This window comes from Manihot esculenta, chromosome 9 (assembly GCF_001659605.2).
Source record: "Manihot esculenta cultivar AM560-2 chromosome 9, M.esculenta_v8, whole genome shotgun sequence".
NCBI classification, from domain to species: Eukaryota; Viridiplantae; Streptophyta; class Magnoliopsida; order Malpighiales; family Euphorbiaceae; genus Manihot; species Manihot esculenta.
In genome coordinates this window covers 35602647-35621388 of record NC_035169.2, presented here as the reverse complement: position 1 = coordinate 35621388, position 18742 = coordinate 35602647, and the positions used below count along the sequence as shown (strand labels likewise).

The following is an 18742-nucleotide window of genomic DNA, read 5'->3' as shown; positions in this document are numbered from 1 at the left end:
AACTTATCAACTATTCGTTGTGGCGTTTGTCAGATTCTCATCTAAATCATTCGATCATTGGTGTTTCAGCTTCTCTAAGTTTGGGATGTCATAGGAGGTGGGCTTATCAAATTTTTGGATTCTATATCTATTTGTGTTTGAGGTTTGAGATTTGTGCCATAGGGTTCCACGTCAATCTTACTTTAGTTGTTTGGTGCAAGATGTAAATGTTTTTCTTCAATAGTCTATTGATATCTCTTTATCTTGTATTAGTATACTAATGAGAAAGAGTGAAATTCGAATTATATAAAATAATGACACATGAACTAGTTTTGACTAGTTTAGTTAAGTAAATAACTTGGAAGCAATAAATGAGAGTCGTGATGAAACTGGATATATTTTTTAAATGTGTTGAGATTGGAGTTGCAAAACGAATTAAGAGATTAGATACGATAAAATAAAATCTCTTCTTTTCGACAATGGAAGGAATCTATATATTTTAAACCGTACAAGATGCTGCTGCCGCATGTTATTTTAAAAAAATAAGTTCACTTTTAATATATTTTTTTTATTCGACTCATTAATAATGAATAGTTAATTCATTTAATATTAAGCTAATTAAATTTATATTATTCTTGACACACATGATACATCATGACGATTATATCACACGTATGTTTTTATAAAAAATTAATATTATTAATTATTTAACATCTCCCATTAATTATATTGAATAAAAAATTATTATTTTAAATTTTTATATTAATCATAAATAAAAATATTTTAATATATTAACGGTTTAAATAGAAAAAATGAGTGAAATTTGATATGACAGTTCTCATGAAATAAGTTTAAATTTATTTGATATGATATTATATGAGCATGAGATTTAATCTGGAGATGATATGAATGAAAGAATTTAAAAAAAAAAAAGTAATTTCCATTCACAGTACTTTTACTTTGAGAATCGTTTAATTTAACTAGTCAGGCTCTATTTGTTTACAGAATATTTTACATGAAAATGTTTTTCATTAAAAATATGTTTAAAATAAAATCATTTATTTTTCATTATTTAATTTTAATTTAAAAATAAAAAATTTTTATATAAAAACATTAATAAGATTTTCTATATAAAATAATTTTTTTAAATCAGAAGTAATTTAAAAAAAATTAAATTTTTTTGATTAAAATATTTTCTGTTAATTAATATTAATGAGCAACTCAAATATTAAAAAAGTGTGAAAAATATTATTTTTATATAAAAAAACTGCAATAATAAATAAAAAGGTTTTATAATTAAATTTGAAAATATAAATTAGAATTAAATATTTAATTTGAAAAATATAATTAAAAAATGAACGAAAATTATCCTTAAAAAATTGTATAATTGGGAAACAAAATGCCAAATGAAAAAGAGAGAAAATAAAGGTAGAGTTTTTATATGGGAAAACTGAGTGGGCAGTGAGTTTGCCACGCTTTCAAATTGATTATCATTTAAAACACCAATTGGCTCAGCTTCTCATTCTGATATTTTTCACAAATCATACCCAATAGCTCATTAGCTCTCTGCCCTTTTTTTATAATAAATATTTTTTTTTCAAAAAAAAAAACCCATCTAATAATAGAAAATAAATAAGAAAAATGAGTGGTAAAGAAAAGAAGCACTTGGCAACTTTTGATCAGAGTTCACTGTTGATGAACATCATAATCAGTAGGACAAGCTTTTGGGGGCACTTCACTATTCTTATAGTCAACAACTAGGAACTGCTTTTGGATTTTTCTGGATTCCCCTTCCCCCTCCCCCCTCCTTCCAACTAGGATCTAATCCAATCTAATGCTACTACTCATATAAATTTAGGGTTTTTCACCTTTTCAAGTTGAAAACAAAAAAAAAAAAAATATTTATAATATAGCATCTTTCATATTTATTATTTTATTTTATTATAATTAATTTATGAATATTTAATTCTTAAAACAGTAATAGTTTGGAAATTTTTTTTAGGTGTTGTTAGCTCTATAATTTTTTAAGACTTTTATAATAATAAAATAATAAAATAAAATGATAAATGTGAAAGATATAATATTATATTATAAATAAATTAAATAATTAATATTTATAATAATATTAATATAATTTTATAATTATATTTATATAAATTTAATATATAATTAATTAAATTATAATAAAATAAATATTATATTATATTATAAATAATTTAAAATAATTAATATAAATATGAATATTAATATAAATTTTATAATTATTTAATATATAATTAAATAAATTAAATTAAATTAATAAAATATAATATAATAATTAATTAAATAAAAATAAAAATTTAAAATGCAAAATACCGCATCTTGCGCAATATAAATTTCTTTTTATTGGAATACCATTTTCTTGGACTTTAGAGAACTTACATTGAGAAAAAAAGAATGATATTATAAAAATTTTCATTTTGATTTTTTTAAAACTTTAAATAAAAATTATTGATTTTGAGTGGGATTTCAAATCAATTTTGCTAGAATTCAGCCTGTCGCCGCCCTGTACCACTATCTATTACTTGATTAAAAAAATATAAATTAAAGGAAAAAAAAAACTAATTATTTAATGTCCAAGTATAGGACAAGCTGCCCTTAAATTGAAGTCATCTTTGTTTATATTTGTCCCTATTGCATGGTCCAAAATTGAACACCTCATCTTGCTTTCATTTTCTATTTTGCCTTTAGGCTCTTTTGTCTTTTTGTTTTGTTTTTTCCAAAAATTTATTATTTAACTTTATATTATAAAAAAAATATATTATTTTTAAAAAATATATTAAAATATTATTTTCATTTACCCTTTTCAATTAGAGGTGTACAATATTCGGTTTAAATTGAAAAAATCGACCGAATCGAATTGGTTTGAAATTTTAGTTCGATTTTTTATATATTTCGATTCGATTTGATTTTAATTTCAAAAATTTCAGTTATTTCGATTCGGTTTGATTTTAATAAAAAAAACCGAAAAAATCGAACCGAACCGATTAGTGATAATAATATATTAAAAATAAAGTGTAAAAAATAAAAAAATTATTAAATATCGAAACCGATCAAACCGAATCGAACAGAATCAGACTGGTTCGGTTCGATTTAGTTTCTGATCAAAATTAATTCGGTTCGATTTTCATAAACACTAAAATTTCGGTTTTCAGTTTATTCAGTTTGGTTTGATTTTAAACCGAACCGACCGAATGCTCATCCCTATTTCCAATCTCCCACTTTGCCTTTCTCCTTCTTGTCTCTTTCATCTTCCATGTACTCACACCCACAAGCCACGACTATGAGGAAAAGGGTTATTGAGTTTTTGTGGGCTGGGCAACCCTGGCCCAGTTACAATTCTATTATTTATGAGTTATTTATTTAATTTAAAAATCAATTATATAATTTAATAAATACCTTAATTTTAAAAATTATTACATTCAACGCAAAATAATATAATCATACGGATTATGTTAAAACAATAAAAGAAAACACACATTTTCAAAAAGATTTACATTTCACGGTAATTAAATAGAATAAATGATATGATTTTACATTTTAAGCATTGAATAATTTTGTGCCAAAAAGAGTAAAGCATTTTTAGAGAAATCTTTATGCATAATGGTGGTCAAAATTCTTAAGCACTGTTCGATAATAGTAATGGTTATAGAACTTATGAGTTGTTGTAGTAGTGAATAGTTATTTAAATAATTTTTGATTAAACATTACAAGAAATAACTTTCATAAATCACTCATTTAATTATTAAATAATAATATTTTAATCGAATCAAAATACTCATTATTATTTTAAAAATAATTTCTAAATAAAGCGTTAGAGTAAATGAGTGTTGCGCTTTCTGATTTTCATTTCAAGTTATAATACGAATCTCAAGTTATTTTTTGGGTCATTAGCATTTATAGTGATTTTTTTTTTTGGAGCCCTAAAGACTCAAGATTGCTAATATATGCTCAATGACTTTAAACCTCAATGTAATATTGAGCCTTTTAGTGTATGTTACATTTGAGGAAAAAAAACATAAAAATTAATGTATAAAAAAAAGAGCATAAAAATTAATACATGTCATCCTAGACATTTTTTTTAGATAGAATCTCTCTCTCTTCTTTATTTGGGAGTTCAGTTTCCTTGCTTTCTCTTTATTGGTTCCACTCTATCTCATCCAAACAGAAAAAGTCTCATTTGTCAATCCCCAGCTAAGTAGATTTTTTTCCTATTCCTTTTTTGTTTTTGTTTCTTACTTCCAAAATTGTGGAGAAATTGGAGGGATCTAATAATCTACATTTTGTTTTTTCTCTAGTGTGTTTTGCTTGGGTTTTTATGTTGCATGGACGTCTTAGACCACATGCTTTCCTTTATCTACAATTGTCGATAGGTTATGAGGGATAGCTCATAGAGCAAAGTTTCAAAAAGGTGTAAGTGAGTATCTAAAAAGCTCTTCCATCCACCTCATACCATGATTATGTTGATTGTATTGATTGTAAAGTGGAGTCTAGCTCATTAATAAAAGAAGAAGAGAATGTGAAGAGGTGAATGTGCGAGTGTGCAATTGAAACTACTGAATACGAGTGAATGTGCAAACATGCCATTGAAACTAGTAAAAATAGAAAAATGTATAAGCATGGTTTAAAACTTGCAAAGTGCTTTTAATGTGCCTTGAGAAACAAAGAATTATGGATTGATTCAATCAAAGACGGATTGATTCATTTAAAGAGAGAGTGTACAACTTTTAAAAGGAAATTCATTTCTTTAGAGTTTTTGTATAAAGATGCGGCCGTTATTAGTATCAATACTTTAAAAAAGTTTCAGCCTTTCAAAAAATACATAAGTCAAAACAAATAAATTAAAAAATAAAAAGCAAAATCAAAATGGAGACAGAAGTTCCCCAAATCAAGGAAAATATCGTGATCGACAGACGAGGAGTGCATGCAAGACCAGACCTAAAGGACTTGATGATGTGGATGCCTGAGAAAGGGTAAGTAATCATCCACCGTCGAGTCCAACCATCTCCTTTGAAGCACGATAACAACCTCTAAAACTTGAGAAGTTTGGAAAGGAAAAGGGGAGATTTTGTAAGAAAACTTAGATCCATAATACCCATATTTTTTAACCACCATAGCTCTTGAGAAAAGAAGGGAAATATATATTTCCAAAGACGAAATATATAAAAGAAAAATCACAAGAATATTTACCGTCCTTCTTGAAGAAGAAGAAAATGACTCATGTTTGAATGAGGGGTGGGAGGAGCTACTCCCATCCGAAAAAGAATAGGAGTAGCCACAAAATTCAGTAGAAAAAAGTTTGTCGCTCATAAAAAGAAAAAATGGCAACGGCAGATAAATTTCTCAAAAAAAGAAAGTATAATTTGTTTGTTTTTGGCCTAAAATCCCTTTAGATATTGTTATGATTTTATTCTTTTAGCAATCAAACATTATCTAGTGAAAAACAAAATTACTTTGTATAAGAAAATTAAGATAGTCAAACGATAAAAATTTGTATAATTAATTTTAAACTAAGAATTAATAGTTGTTTTTTTTCGTTTACCAGTTTTGGAAAATTTTTAGGGGAACGCCGAACCTGTCCTTTCGGCCACATTCTTGTCAGGTCCATGAGAACAAAAAAAGCCCACCCGGGGAAGGCTTTGTACAATTTCAATTCAGTCCTCAAAATAATGGGTTTCTGAAATTTGGATCCCATATTCTTTCCATTTTTGCCCATCTCCACTTGACGACGCCGTTTTTCCAAGCACAGACGAAGCTGAAGAGCGAAACAAAAGGAATGCACAAAATTTCCCGCCGTCGAGTGCCACGTTGGCAATCCTTGTGAAGCCGTATCCACCAATCAGTATAAGCCTACGCTTCCTTTATAAACTCAAATGCTCTTATTTTCTCAAGTATTCTCAAAAGGAAAGCGTCTTCTATAACTGTTGTTTCTCTTTCACCGTGTTCATAATCTGGTTAGGGTTTGGTTTTGTGCGATATTTCTACGGATTAGTGAAAATGAGTTCTACCGGGCGACCGACAAAGGGAGGAAGAGGAAAGCCTAAGGCGTCGAAGTCTGTGTCGCGATCGCAGAAGGCTGGCTTGCAGTTTCCAGTCGGGAGGATCGCTAGGTTTCTCAAGGCCGGAAAGTATGCCGAGCGTGTCGGTGCTGGAGCTCCCGTCTATCTTTCTGCAGTCCTTGAATACCTTGCTGCTGAGGTAAATTTAGGGGATTTTGGTTTCAATTTGTTTTTGTGTGTTATGGTTCCTTTGGGTTTTGCTCCCTTATTGTTTTGTTAAGTTAGGTTTTTTCTTATGCTATTTTTTAAAAAATTATTTTTCTTATGTTTCTTCCTGATCTTGATGGTTTTGTTTAATGGGTCATGATTTGGATTTAACTGTTGCACTATGGGTCGAATTGAGTAATGCTATTGACTGTAAACGTTGCCGGTATTAATCATATTCATAACGGCAACAGAAGGATTAATAACTATTTTCTTTATTCTTAATAGATAACTGTTTTTTATACTCATTAGCCGATAGGATGACGAGCTTTTTCTTAATTCCTTGTAGCTTGCGTTTCTGTGGATTGGTTTTGTATTGCTCGTAAAAGTTTTCTTGGTTCTTAGGATGTATTGCTGTTATAGCTGGGACCATAAATGTTTTTCTATTAGCATCAGCTGAGGTTCTTCGTTTCTTGCGTTTTGTTGCCTGTTTGATTTATTAGCTGTTTATTGGGTTATCTTTGGGGTTATTGCCAGTGTTTGTTCGCTAATGGTTATTGGTTTAGGTATTGGAGCTTGCTGGCAATGCAGCAAGGGATAACAAAAAGAATCGTATTGTGCCAAGGCACATTCAACTTGCTGTGAGGAATGATGAGGAACTGAGCAAGCTTCTGGGCTCTGTTACTATTGCCAATGGTGGTGTGTTGCCTAACATTCACCAGACTCTCCTTCCTAAGAAGATGGGCAAGGACAAAGGCGATATTGGATCTGCTTCTCAAGAGTTTTAGGACTTTTCCTCAAGTCTCCTGTTGTTTTGTTTAGGGATTCTACATGTTGTAAAATATTCAATTTTGGCTTTCTACTGGGTCGACTGGTATCTTTTGAGTAAAGCAGCTTTGGAATCAATCTACACAAGCTTTGCGATGAGTTTATCCATCTACAATGCTCCTAATTTTTATTTTATTTCATTAATTAAATATACTAGTGGAAAACAGATTGGATGTGCGAGTTACTCTGTCAGGGAACAGAACGGTGGGCTTCTACGTAGTTCTGCTTTTCTGATTTGATTCTTGCATGATTTGGAGAAGATCTCGTATTGTCTTATCAGGTGGAGGATTGGAGAACAGTGTGCTCTCTGTAAAAGAGCATGCAACATGATGGAATCTCAATACACTATCTATATTTGTTCTCCATCCATAGCATTTTCAATTGCGTCGATGCAGAAGCCAACTGATAGTCCCTGTGCCATGGCTTCTACCAGTTTCAATCTAGCTTTATGATAACGACACAATACAAAGACAGTGTTTAGCGCAGCCCATCTCACTTGAAAGCTAGCTTCATCCTTGGAGAAGCCCAACCATTTGAGTGCTTTGTCCATCTGTTCCTCAATTAAGAAGGGGAATAAAAAATCTCAGTTACCTAAAATTTTTATTCCAAACTGCAGCGTTATTTATGAACTTCCAACCTAACCTTGTCAACATCAAATTGATGGCCGATAGGACACCCCCAAATACTAGGTGCTCCACCACCAAGCCTCCTAATATCATGCAAGAAAAGTTGTTCACAGTCTGCAAGAGAATTTAATCCGTAGTTATCATATATAATCATAAAAATAACGCTGTGGAAGTAAGTATTTATTTATTATCCAGGAAAAATATATGACAGATGAAGACAAAAACGTACGTAGCATTGCAAAACAGTGCGCACAGATTGACCTTTCATCCTGCTAGGGGGCAAAATCTCATACAGCCAGTTATTAAAGAAAAGGTCAAAAATAAGAATGGGGCATTCCGAGAATCGAACTCGGGACCTCTCGCACCCAAAGCGAGAATCATACCACTAGACCAAATGCCCTCAACGTTCTCATAGTCTTAGTGCTCCTTTTAATTGATCAGCAATTTATTTCAGTGCCGATTCGATTTTAGTTGAATTTCAATTTACAATCTTACCTAAAATTTTTCATGATTTTGAAATTTTAACATTTTTTTATTATTTAAGGAGAAGGTAAAGTTTTTCAAAATATTTAAAATTTTTATAAATTTTCAAAAAAAAAAAAAAACCTTCTCAAATCAAATTGCTGAATTGAAATTAAATATTTTTAAAAATCTCTAAAAATTTTATTTTAAAAATATTTCTTTTTTTTTTTTTTTCCTCCCAAACACAGTTTTTAAACTATAAAAAACCTCTTCCCACACAGAGTATAAGATCCAAATGTAACTTAATTTTGTTTTTTTAGAAAAGAAAGGGTATCCTTAAATAAGCTAAGACAACCATTTTTTTTCCTCCTATTTATAGAACTAACTAGTCATTTAGCTGCATTTGATATTAAAATATTTTATATTATTATTATATAGAATAGTATAAAATTATAATATAAAATTATTTTATAAAATAATATATATATTTTTTTATGAATTCACCCATTTATCAAGAGGAGTAAAATATTTTCTTTTTATATTCAGATTTTAAACTTGAATTTATTGATTGATGGAGAACAAATCATAATATTTTATTTTATTTTTTAGAATTCAAAATAATATAAGAAAAAACTATTAATTAAATATATGATTTATTGTCATAAAATAAAAAAAATAATTACAAAGGAGAATTAAAAATTTAATTATTATCATGATTTTTTATTTTCTAAAATAAAAAATTTAAAGACCTCAAATATTAAGGATAAAACTATGAATTAACAAATTTTATTATATCACAAAAGTAAAAATTTTAATACTTACTATCGTATTATTAGTATTCAATTACAGATTTCACTGAAACAACTATATTTTTAAAAAAATAAATTTTATTAAACTTCAATAGTTGTGGATACAGAGGGTAGTAATGGTGGTGGCAGTGAAAAGGGATAATCACTTAATCAAAAAATTCCAACATATGAATAATCCTACTCCAATTTCTATTTATCCAAAAGACCAGTTGTACAATTCTATATTTCATGCTATACACATAAGGAGAATAAAAAAAAAAAAACTTTAAATTATATTTTTATAGAGAGCGAAAAGATTAAAATTATCATAATAATTAATATAATAAATTATAATAATTCAAATTTAATAATTTAGTTATTTAAAATTTGTAAGACTTGATTTAAAGTATTATAAATACCATTTTATTTTTTTATTATATTTTAATTTATTTATATTTATTTATTTATAAATTATCTGAATTGAATAAATTTTTAATTTGATAATATTTTATGCAATTAAAAAGTATGATGAAAAAAGTAATAAATTACATTTAATATATAGTAATTATTATTTTATATAGAAATAAAATAAAAAATGAATAAAAATTATAAATTTATATCATGACACAATTACGTAGGTTAATTTTGCACTTGAGAATCTCTTATATGTTTATTATTATTATTCACATAAGATATGAAAAATATGTAGTATCAATTAATTAATAATATTAATTATTTTTTTCAATTTATTTATTATTAAAAATAAAGATAAAATATATATGTTAAAATTTTTTATTTTATTGTGATTTATATTATATTAAAAAGTCGGAAGAAATTAAAAAGTCAGAAGAAATTAAAAAGTCATATATAAATTATAATAAAAAAGTCATATACTAGTCTGTTTCTTCTCCATGGCTCCCAATCCACCTACTCCTTTTGCTCCAATTAACGTGTTACCTTCTACTATTCCATCCATTCAAAACCACATTACAGTTAAACTCACCTCCTCAAACTATATTATGTGAAAAACGAAATTAATCCCTCTTCTCTATGGCTAACAATTGTTCCATCATGTTGATGGCTTGATTGATCCTCCTCCCAAATAGATTAACAATGCTCCAACTTCTGCTTATCAAGAGTGGTTCATCAAAGACTAAACTGTACTAGGTTAGATTCTAAGCTTCCTCCCGGAATCGGTCTTATCCTAGATTGTTGGTGCCAATATGGCTTTTGATGCCTAGAGTCGTTTAAAAACCACCTATGCCTCTGGCTCTCGAGCGCAAATCAGGACCATAAAAAATGCTCTCCATTCGCTATCCATAAACATTGATGCAAAGTAACTATTTGATCAGCTGGTTGCTCTTGATGCCTTAATTTCTGAAGATGATCTTGTTGATCAAATCTTGCAAGGCCTAGGCTTAGATTGCAGATCATTCATGCGCAATATAGAGGCCATGTTAACATCTATTTCTTTCGATGATCTGTTTGGTCTCATTCTTTTTGAAGAGATGCAACTTCAGAGCTCCAATGCTTCCTATAATAATCATCAATCAAACCGTGGTGGATCGAGAGGGAGAGGACGTGGTGGTAGGCATGGAGACTACCAATCAAACTCTAGATGGAATCAAACCACCAGTACTGAAGGATTCAATCCTATCTGTTACAATTGCGAGGGACAAGACCACACTTCTAATTTATGTCCCAGTCCCAAATACAGTAATCAAAATTTGAAACTTGCAAATAATTACTCTTCCTCGCCTACTGCAACCCATAAACGCCTACTGCAACCCATAAACCGGGGATTGTAGATAGTGGAGCGACTCATCACTTATATCTGAATTGGAAAACTTGGGCATCCATTCTGAATATTCGGGAACTGATGAAATTGCTCTCATTAATGGTAAAAGCTTACCTATTTCTAATATTGGTTCTAATCATTTACTCTCAATTCTCATGATTTTTAGTTAGATAATATTTTGCATGTTCCCGATTCTAATACCAATTTATTTTCTATTTCTAATAATGTCTTACTGAAATTCTTTTCCAATTTTTTTTTGTGATAAAGGACCTCCGAATAAAGCAAATAATTCACAAGGGATAAGTTGAGGATGATTTGTATGATTTAATTTTAAGTGCAATCGGCTTGCAATTCGGTCACCTTATCTATATGACGTACTATTTTAGACTATGCTTATTCTAAAACTATTGATAAAATTCTATTATTGAATAATTTATCTATTTCCAATAATGTGAATATATTTTTGTGTGAAACATGTTGTATAAGTAAATCACACAAGTTGCATTTTTTCAATTCTTCATTTGTTGAAAAAAAACCCTTTAGAATTAATTTGTTCAGATTTGTGGGATCCTGCTTACATTATATATATATATATATTTTTTTTCATTTTAACAAGTATACTCGAATCTACTTTATTCAGAAAAAATCTGATGTCTTTTTTTGTTACGTAAAATTTTGGACTATAGTTGAATTTTTTTTTTGTAAAATAATTTAATAATTTCAATTAGATTGGAGTGGAAAATACCAAGCACTTCAAAAATATTTCTTTGAAAATGGAATTATACAACGAAGTTCATATCCACACACACCTAAATAAAATGGATGTGCGAATAAAAAATACCGTCATATAACCGAAATTGGCTGAGCCTACTTACTTCATGCCTCTATACCACCAAAATTTTGTAACCATGCATTTGCTATTACACAATAAATAGACTTTTCATTTGGAATCTTCGTCACAAATCACATTAGCAAATAATTTTTCAACGTAATTTGAAATATAATTTTTTCTGTATTTTCGATTGTTGCTGTTATCCTTGGTTGCGACCATATATAAAAAATAAACTTTATTTACGTTCAACTAAATATGTCTTTCTTGGTTACAGTCTTTTACATAAAGGTTACAAATGTCTTTTCTTGTCTATAAAAAAATATTATTCTCACACCATGTTTTGTTTGATGAATAGATTTTCCCATTCAAAGAAAGTGGTAGTCGATCCTCTGTCCTAATATTATCACTTGCCAAACCACTGCCATCCATTCTTACAAATACAAGTAACCGTACTAATCTATCAGTATCTTCGTTTAGTTAGCCTTCTCAAATTAATCCAAGTCACGTTCACAATTTATCTGCAGCTCAAATACTTCCTTGCAGTCCTGGTATAACCGAATCACTTTCAACTGAAGCTCTTGTTATAATCAAACCCCAACGCGTTTTACCTTCGTCTTCCACCAATACAACCTACTGCTTCGACATCCACCCAGCCACAACATGTAAATAATCAAATCAATCATCCCATGGTAACCCGTTCAAGAACAGGAAACCTTAAATCCAAAACATATCAATCTGCAGTGATTTCCATTACACCATCTTCTTATCATGAAGCAGTTAAAAATTTGATTTGGAGGATAGCAATGTCAGAAGAAATTGATGCTCTCATAGCCAATGGTACTTGGAATTTAGTACCATGATCACAGACTTTGAATATTATTGAGTGCAAATGGTATTCCGCACTAAGAATAAACAAGATGGTTCCATTGATCGTCATAAAGCGAGATTAGTTGCTAAGGGGTTTCACCAACAACCATGGGTAGATTATATTGAAACATTTAGTTCGGTGATTAAGCTTGCTACTATTCAATTAATCTTGTCGATCACAGTGAATCTTGCCTGGCCTATTCGATAACTAGACATTTCCAATGCTTTTTTGCATGGAACTTTTGAAGAACCAGTTTTTATGGAATAGCTTCAAGGCTTCCTTGATGGAACCAAATCAGAGTATGTATGTGTTTTGAAAAAGTCATTATACGGGTTGAAACAGATTCCCCATGCTTAGTCTTTTTATTTTACCAATGCCTTGCAAAAGATTGGTTTCTAAGGATCAAAAGCAAATAGCTCCTTGTTTATTTTCTCTTCTGTTTCAGATACTACTTATTGCCTAGTTTATGTAGATGATTTGATTTTGACAAGATCCAGTTCAAAAGAATCAACTCAACTTAGCAGTTACACTCAAGGACTTGGGTAAACTTTACTATTTCTTGGGTGTCGAAGTTTACTCTCCTCTACTGGACTTTATCTTTCATAGTCCAAGTGTCAATATGCATAAGAAACTTCTATATCACGCTTGCAACTCTCCAAACCTTATTGTATAACCCTTTAATTAATAACATTATTAAATATGAAAATTTAATTTAAAAATTAAAAAAAAAAATATTAAATGTACTACTTGGCATAAACATATAAATTTAAAAGTATTACTTAACATATTTATATGAACTTAACATATTTATATGAACTTAACATGACACTTATCGATTTCTCCATGACCTATTTTAAAATCTAGATTTATATATATATATAAATAGATAAATAAGTCTAAACCTAATTCTACCCAAACCCAACATTTTGTCTTCCCGAGAATTTTTCCTTTATTCTTTTTGAAAATAAAGAAACAAAAAAAAGGAACTACGGAAACCGAGCTTAACCTTTCATTGTATCTTGAGAAGTGAACATTTGTCCATGTTTGCACCTGAATAAGCGAGAGAGAGTGTGTAACGGGCAAATTTGAGTTTGTAAACCACCCAGAATCCTGCGGGACACATAGCATTTCCAGGAAAACACTTGTTCATCATCCCAAGCAACTTACATATGCGGCAAGAGAGATGAAAAGAAAAAGAAAAGTTATAAAAAAAAAAAAAGACCAATGGTGGAGAAGAAAACCCTTTTTTGTCAAAGTTTCTACAAACTTGATTCCGCTTTTAACAGGGAACAATTTCATAACATTCCAAAAAGAACAGTTCGCAACCTACCTACTAGCGTTTAATCTACCAAAATTACACTACCAGGAATTGATGATGGAGCAAGCTCCCAATATCCCTTCAGGAAACTACTGTTCTTTCCAATAAACTGGGAAGCTAAACACTGATGAGAAAATCTACCAAACTCGTCCCGCCGCATCTCAACTATACCCCGTTTTGATCTTCTTGGAGCCATGTAGAATGATTCAGATCCATTAACTGGCGTCAAAACTACAGCTTTCACGCCTCTCTCATTTTCTTCTACCACTTCAACAAACTCACATTCTACTGCTTCCTGGTTTGAAAACTTTAATTCAGCATTCCAGTTCTTATGCATTGCCCAAATCTCCCCTTGCCTAGGGTAAATTTCGTACTTATTCTTCCCAATTGCCTTTGCTGTCACCTGATGAGAAAAAGCAGTGACAGGACGCACTATGGATTTATTTTTAACTTTAAATGTCCCGCAAGCAGTCTGCATGTCTTTTTGGAGAGAGCAGGATTCAAACATTGCTACATGCAGTTTGAACCCATTAGTGGATTCAATCTTCTTAATCTGAGCATAATCCCTGGGTAAACCATCTTTTTCACTGTACAATGCCCATATCTGGTCCAATTGAAATTTATCCTTGGATTTTCCCTTCTTGAAATCATAGTGCTCTACTTCCACAACTTTACAATCTGAAGACTTCTGGCCTTTCGTGGGACTGACTAAGCTTCCATCCTTCACATGGAAATGCACTTTATTATCAGACTGACACGAGAAAGCACAAGGTTGCCCATGTCCTTCATTTTTGTTTGTTGAAGTATTCTTGTCAGCGTCTTCTGCAGTAGACTGACTTGCAGTAAATGGAGCACTTCTCTTGCTTAAATCTCTAGGAGATCTTCTAGGTGTCCAGGCTTCTGCTGTAAATTTCAACTTCTCCAATTTCTTATGGGTCGTCCTCCTCTCTGTAGCCTGAAAATAAGTATTCATTCCTTCAGGTTGAGCTAGCCTGCCAGGATTAACGACTTCGTTACCACCCTCATCTTTTGCTTGTTGACCTGCATCAATTTGATGGCAATCCCTGCATGTGCCAGTTGATTCTCCTGTAGATTTTGGAAGTTCTGAAGTCCCCTTTTCAGGACCACTGTCGAGATTCTTAGGAGTGCAAACCTTCTCAGAGAGCTTTATAGGTTCCACTTCATATTTAGCAGACTTTGAATATAAACCGATTGCTTCAGCATCCAGATTCTCCTTTCCGACCTTCACATTGCCAAGACTATCAAGGTTATAAAGATTGCTAGGCAGTGCAGCAGTATCAAGTTCAAAGGACCTAGCAGGAACACCCACTCCTTCCTTACCGGTCAGTCTACAAGAGGGAATTCGGTGAGAAAATCTGTACAGTTCACTTGGTCGTATGCAAAATGAGAGAACACCACCACAGTCAGCTTGCTGAAAGACACTAACAAATCCCTTTACCTTACCCAAATAAGCAACCCCAATGCCAACGTCCACCATAAAATCTGTCAGGACTTCAACAAATTCAAATTGGTATGGGGGCCCATGCTTTTTCGGTTCAGAACTCCATTTAGTGTCCCAATCCTTAAAGAGAGCCCATGTTTCCCCCTTCCTAGGATATATCAAGCAAGTGCCCCTGCGTCCAGCATTCATCCAATACATTTGGTGAGAGAACATTCGACAATCTACTGTTTCAGTGTCTCCATTTTCAAACCTACCACAAGCAACAGGCAAACCCTGGTCACACCAATATTCCTCAGCTTTGTTATCTGAGCTTGCCTCTAGCCAAGTTATCTGCAGCTTGAACTCAGGTGTGAGCACTTTCTTTACCCGAGCATAAAATCTGGGCATGCCATCAATTGAGTCGTAAATAGCCCATACTTGATTAACAGCAAAAGAACTCTCTGCCTTATCTTTCTCAAAATTACTGAAATCTGGATCAGGATATATATAGGTCTCTGATTCTGGTGCTTCATTTGACTTTGTACCAGCCTTCTCTGACGTGGATGCTTCATCTCCTTTGGACTCAAAATATCCAGTTTTGCTTTTCATGTTAGATGATCTTTCTTCAGGACTGGGACTTGCTTTTTGTTTGACCCCTTTATTGTTTCTATTCAACATAGCAGCAACAAAACCAGCTGAAATATCTCTTCTTGTTACTCCACCATCTACACCTGCTTCTTTGTTCTCTCCATCAGCCACACTTGGTGAACTGCTACTCCTAGATCTTTTCGGAAGAGGGCCAACAAAATCATCTTCAACTAAATTTTCCTTGTAAGAAACGTGCTGCTTTTGCCTTGAAGATCTCCTAGATGGATGGCTGTCACTGCGTCTAGAATTCCGAGCAGAAAGTTCGCCAACAGTTTCCTCAACATCTATGTTTTCTTCAGTGCCATTCTTGCTGCTTTTGTTGAAATTCTGACTGGATTCCTCTACAGACTTCCTCTGTCTCTTGCTACTTGCACTACCACTTGGCACCTTGGATTTTGTTGCATCTGGCTCTGACACTGGCACACCTCCTTTCCCAGTTCCCACATCTACATGCCCATTCACTTTCTGCTGTGATTTAGAACCCCCGTCAATTCCAGCAGCATTTCCTGCCTCTTTGAGTTTGGAACTCCCACAAACATCTGCAGCTTTTCCTACCTTAGGCATTGGGTCTGGCACTGAAAAGCCATGCCGAAAACTCATACCAGAAGGCTTCCCTGCATTATTTTCTGGAGCAACTTTAGAAGGACCGGGATTTGGAACTCTTTTCTCATTGAGGAACTGACTCCAGGAAGATCCAGGTGACTCACCCAAATCATTAGCAATAAAAGGCTGCAGACAATTTTGACAACGTAACATTTTATTTCGAAATTCTTTGTAGTATTGGTACTTTACAGTACAAGAGGGACAATATGTCCAGAATGTTGTCGGTTGTGACTGCTGATAAATATGTGAGCTCGTGTACTGTGAATGAGATGTATTACTGGGCTTGTTTGCAGCACCGTTGTGTTTCTTAGCATAAGAGTTCTTATTTGACTGATCAGTTGCTGACTTTGGTGCAACAGATCTCAGTCCACCTCTGCACTTCATATCATACAAAGAACGTTTGCTTGGGTCTGTAAGCACCCTATTTGCTTCAACAATCAGCTTGAAAGCAGCCTCTGCACCTGCAAATTTATTCTTATCTGGATGAAGTGAGAGAGCAAGCTTTTTGAATTGCTTCCTTACAACAGATTCATCTGAAAATCGCTCGATCTGGAGAACTCCATACCAATCCATTTCTGACCCATTTAATTTGTTCTGTGCAGAATAATGAACCTCACAAACCATTAATATTTGGGAAATATTATCAAGGTCAGGATAGAGTTGCCGTGCCTTCAGAGCAATCCGGCGTGCCCCAACAAAATCCCCATTTTGCATTTTCTTTTCAGCAATTTCTTTTGCTCTGATGGCCTCCTCTTTGTTGCATTCCATTGTGGTTGAAACCCAACAATACCTAATAAGAGGTCAACTTCTCGTCCCCTTGTCTCAACAGAATCCAACTCCCATCCAAAAGTCACACTGCAGCAACATTGGAAGAGTAATTTTAACCCAAATTTCCACCATTTACATTTACCAAAATTTATATAAAACATAAAACCTACCATTCAAAAGAAACAAGCAATAAATAAGTCTTCAAATGGGAATCAATGGGACGCAAAAAGCTGGCCCTTCACCTCTGAATTCTGAACAATCAGATAATCCCACTACTGCAAGCAACAATGTCACAGACCAGTAAAGTTTGATACCTGAAACCCATATTAAGAAGTATAAACCAGAACCATTTAAAAACTTCAAGAAAAAAAAAAGTTAAAATGATCTAAGTAAATCCAAAAGCAATCATAAATCACAGATTACACAGAGAGACGACACAGACATTACAAAACGAATGTAGAAGAGGTAACATATCATCTCATCAACCATAAAATCCCTTTAATTCTTAAAATATGAAACCCAATTGGATATCATACTCCAAACTTCTCATTCTGGCCAACTCAACAAGCAGTAACAGTTAGCAAAATTCCAATTAAATGTTAAGGAAGTAAACATACTCTCAGATAATAAACCAAGCACCCAGAAGCCCAAAAATGTCCAGTGTCCTCATTCTGAACCATAAAAGCAATGTACAACAGAAACAACAGGCAGACTGACATTTTAACCCAGAACCCAAAAATGATGTGACCCAAAAAAAGTCACACTAACTACAAACCCTAAATAGAGAAACAGGCACAGATATAAGATGTATAAACTAACACACGAAACTCAAAATGGCATGGCATGCAGGAAAAAGCGTCTAAAAATGAAGCCAAATTGAGTAAACAGAATAAAACAAAAGAGAGAGAGAAACAAAAACCCTAGCAAATGGACATGGAAGGCGTAGAAGAAGCAAAAAAGGGAAGATTTTTACTCACTTGGAATAATGGGCTTTGATTGTTTACCAGTTTTAGAAAGAAGATACAGACAAAGAGGCAAAGAGAATGGGGGGGGAAAGAGCAGCGGGAAGAGAAGAAAGTGAAAATTTTTGGGAGAGCAGGGAGCGAAAACTGTGAGAGAGAAACCCCTCAGGTCCCGGGAAATTTTCGTTTGCTCCCAATATTTTTTCCTTTTTATTATATTTGCATCGCAATTATGGTAAATTCCCCTTTTTTTTTAAAAAAAAAATTATTTTTTTTTTGGGCTTTTTCAATAGTGATATTTTTGTGTATTTTTTAATTTTATTTTAATAAAATTAATTTTAAAAATATATTAGGAATTTAAATAAATGTATATTTAATTTAAATTTTACATATTCAATATTAATATTTGAATTCATTTATAAAGATTATTATTTTATTAATTTTTTTATCACCATCTTGGGATTTCTATGCATAATAATTAGTTATTTAATTAAACTAAAAATTTATTGTAAAATTATAATTATTGTTGAAATTGTTGTAAAATTTAAATTTAAATTTAAATTTAAATTCATTTTAACA

The 18742-nt window shown here is 31.9% G+C and overlaps 2 protein-coding genes and 1 non-coding gene across 4 annotated transcripts; 1 reads left to right on the top strand and 2 right to left on the bottom strand.

The window, feature by feature from the left end:
* Positions 1–5915: 5915 nt before the first annotated feature.
* Positions 5916–7155, top strand: LOC110622455 (histone H2AX). The gene is made up of 2 exons (XM_021766955.1): positions 5916–6216; positions 6788–7155. The coding sequence occupies exons 1-2, from the start codon at positions 6016–6018 to the stop codon at positions 7007–7009; spliced, it is 423 nt and encodes a 140-aa protein (XP_021622647.1). The 5' UTR covers positions 5916–6015; the 3' UTR covers positions 7010–7155.
* An 848-nt stretch (positions 7156–8003) lies between these two features.
* Positions 8004–8075, bottom strand: TRNAP-UGG. The gene has a single exon. It is a non-coding gene; the product is annotated as a tRNA-Pro (tRNA).
* Positions 8076–13651: 5576 nt separating this feature from the next.
* LOC110622454 lies at positions 13652–18360 on the bottom strand. 2 transcript variants are annotated; one of them, XM_021766953.2, is made up of 3 exons: positions 18179–18360; positions 17372–17515; positions 13652–17288 (listed from the first exon to the last, which is right to left on the bottom strand). In XM_021766953.2, the coding sequence occupies exon 3, from the start codon at positions 17199–17201 to the stop codon at positions 13764–13766; it is 3438 nt and encodes a 1145-aa protein (XP_021622645.1). In that variant the 5' UTR covers positions 17202–17288; positions 17372–17515; positions 18179–18360; the 3' UTR covers positions 13652–13763. The 2 variants fall into 2 exon arrangements, with proteins under 2 accessions (XP_021622645.1, XP_021622646.1); XM_021766954.2 differs by having other exon boundaries at positions 17372–17476.
* Between the last annotated feature and the right edge of the window lie 382 nt (positions 18361–18742).

Coding starts and splice junctions, on each gene's coding strand:
- LOC110622455 (XM_021766955.1), top strand. CDS start 6,016: ATGAGTTCTACCGGGCGACCGACAAAGGGAGGAAGAGGAAAGCCTAAG. Junction 6,217..6,787: donor TTGAATACCTTGCTGCTGAG/GTAAATTTAGGG, acceptor TTATTGGTTTAG/GTATTGGAGCTTGCTGGCAA.
- LOC110622454 (XM_021766953.2), bottom strand. CDS start 17,201: ATGGAATGCAACAAAGAGGAGGCCATCAGAGCAAAAGAAATTGCTGAA.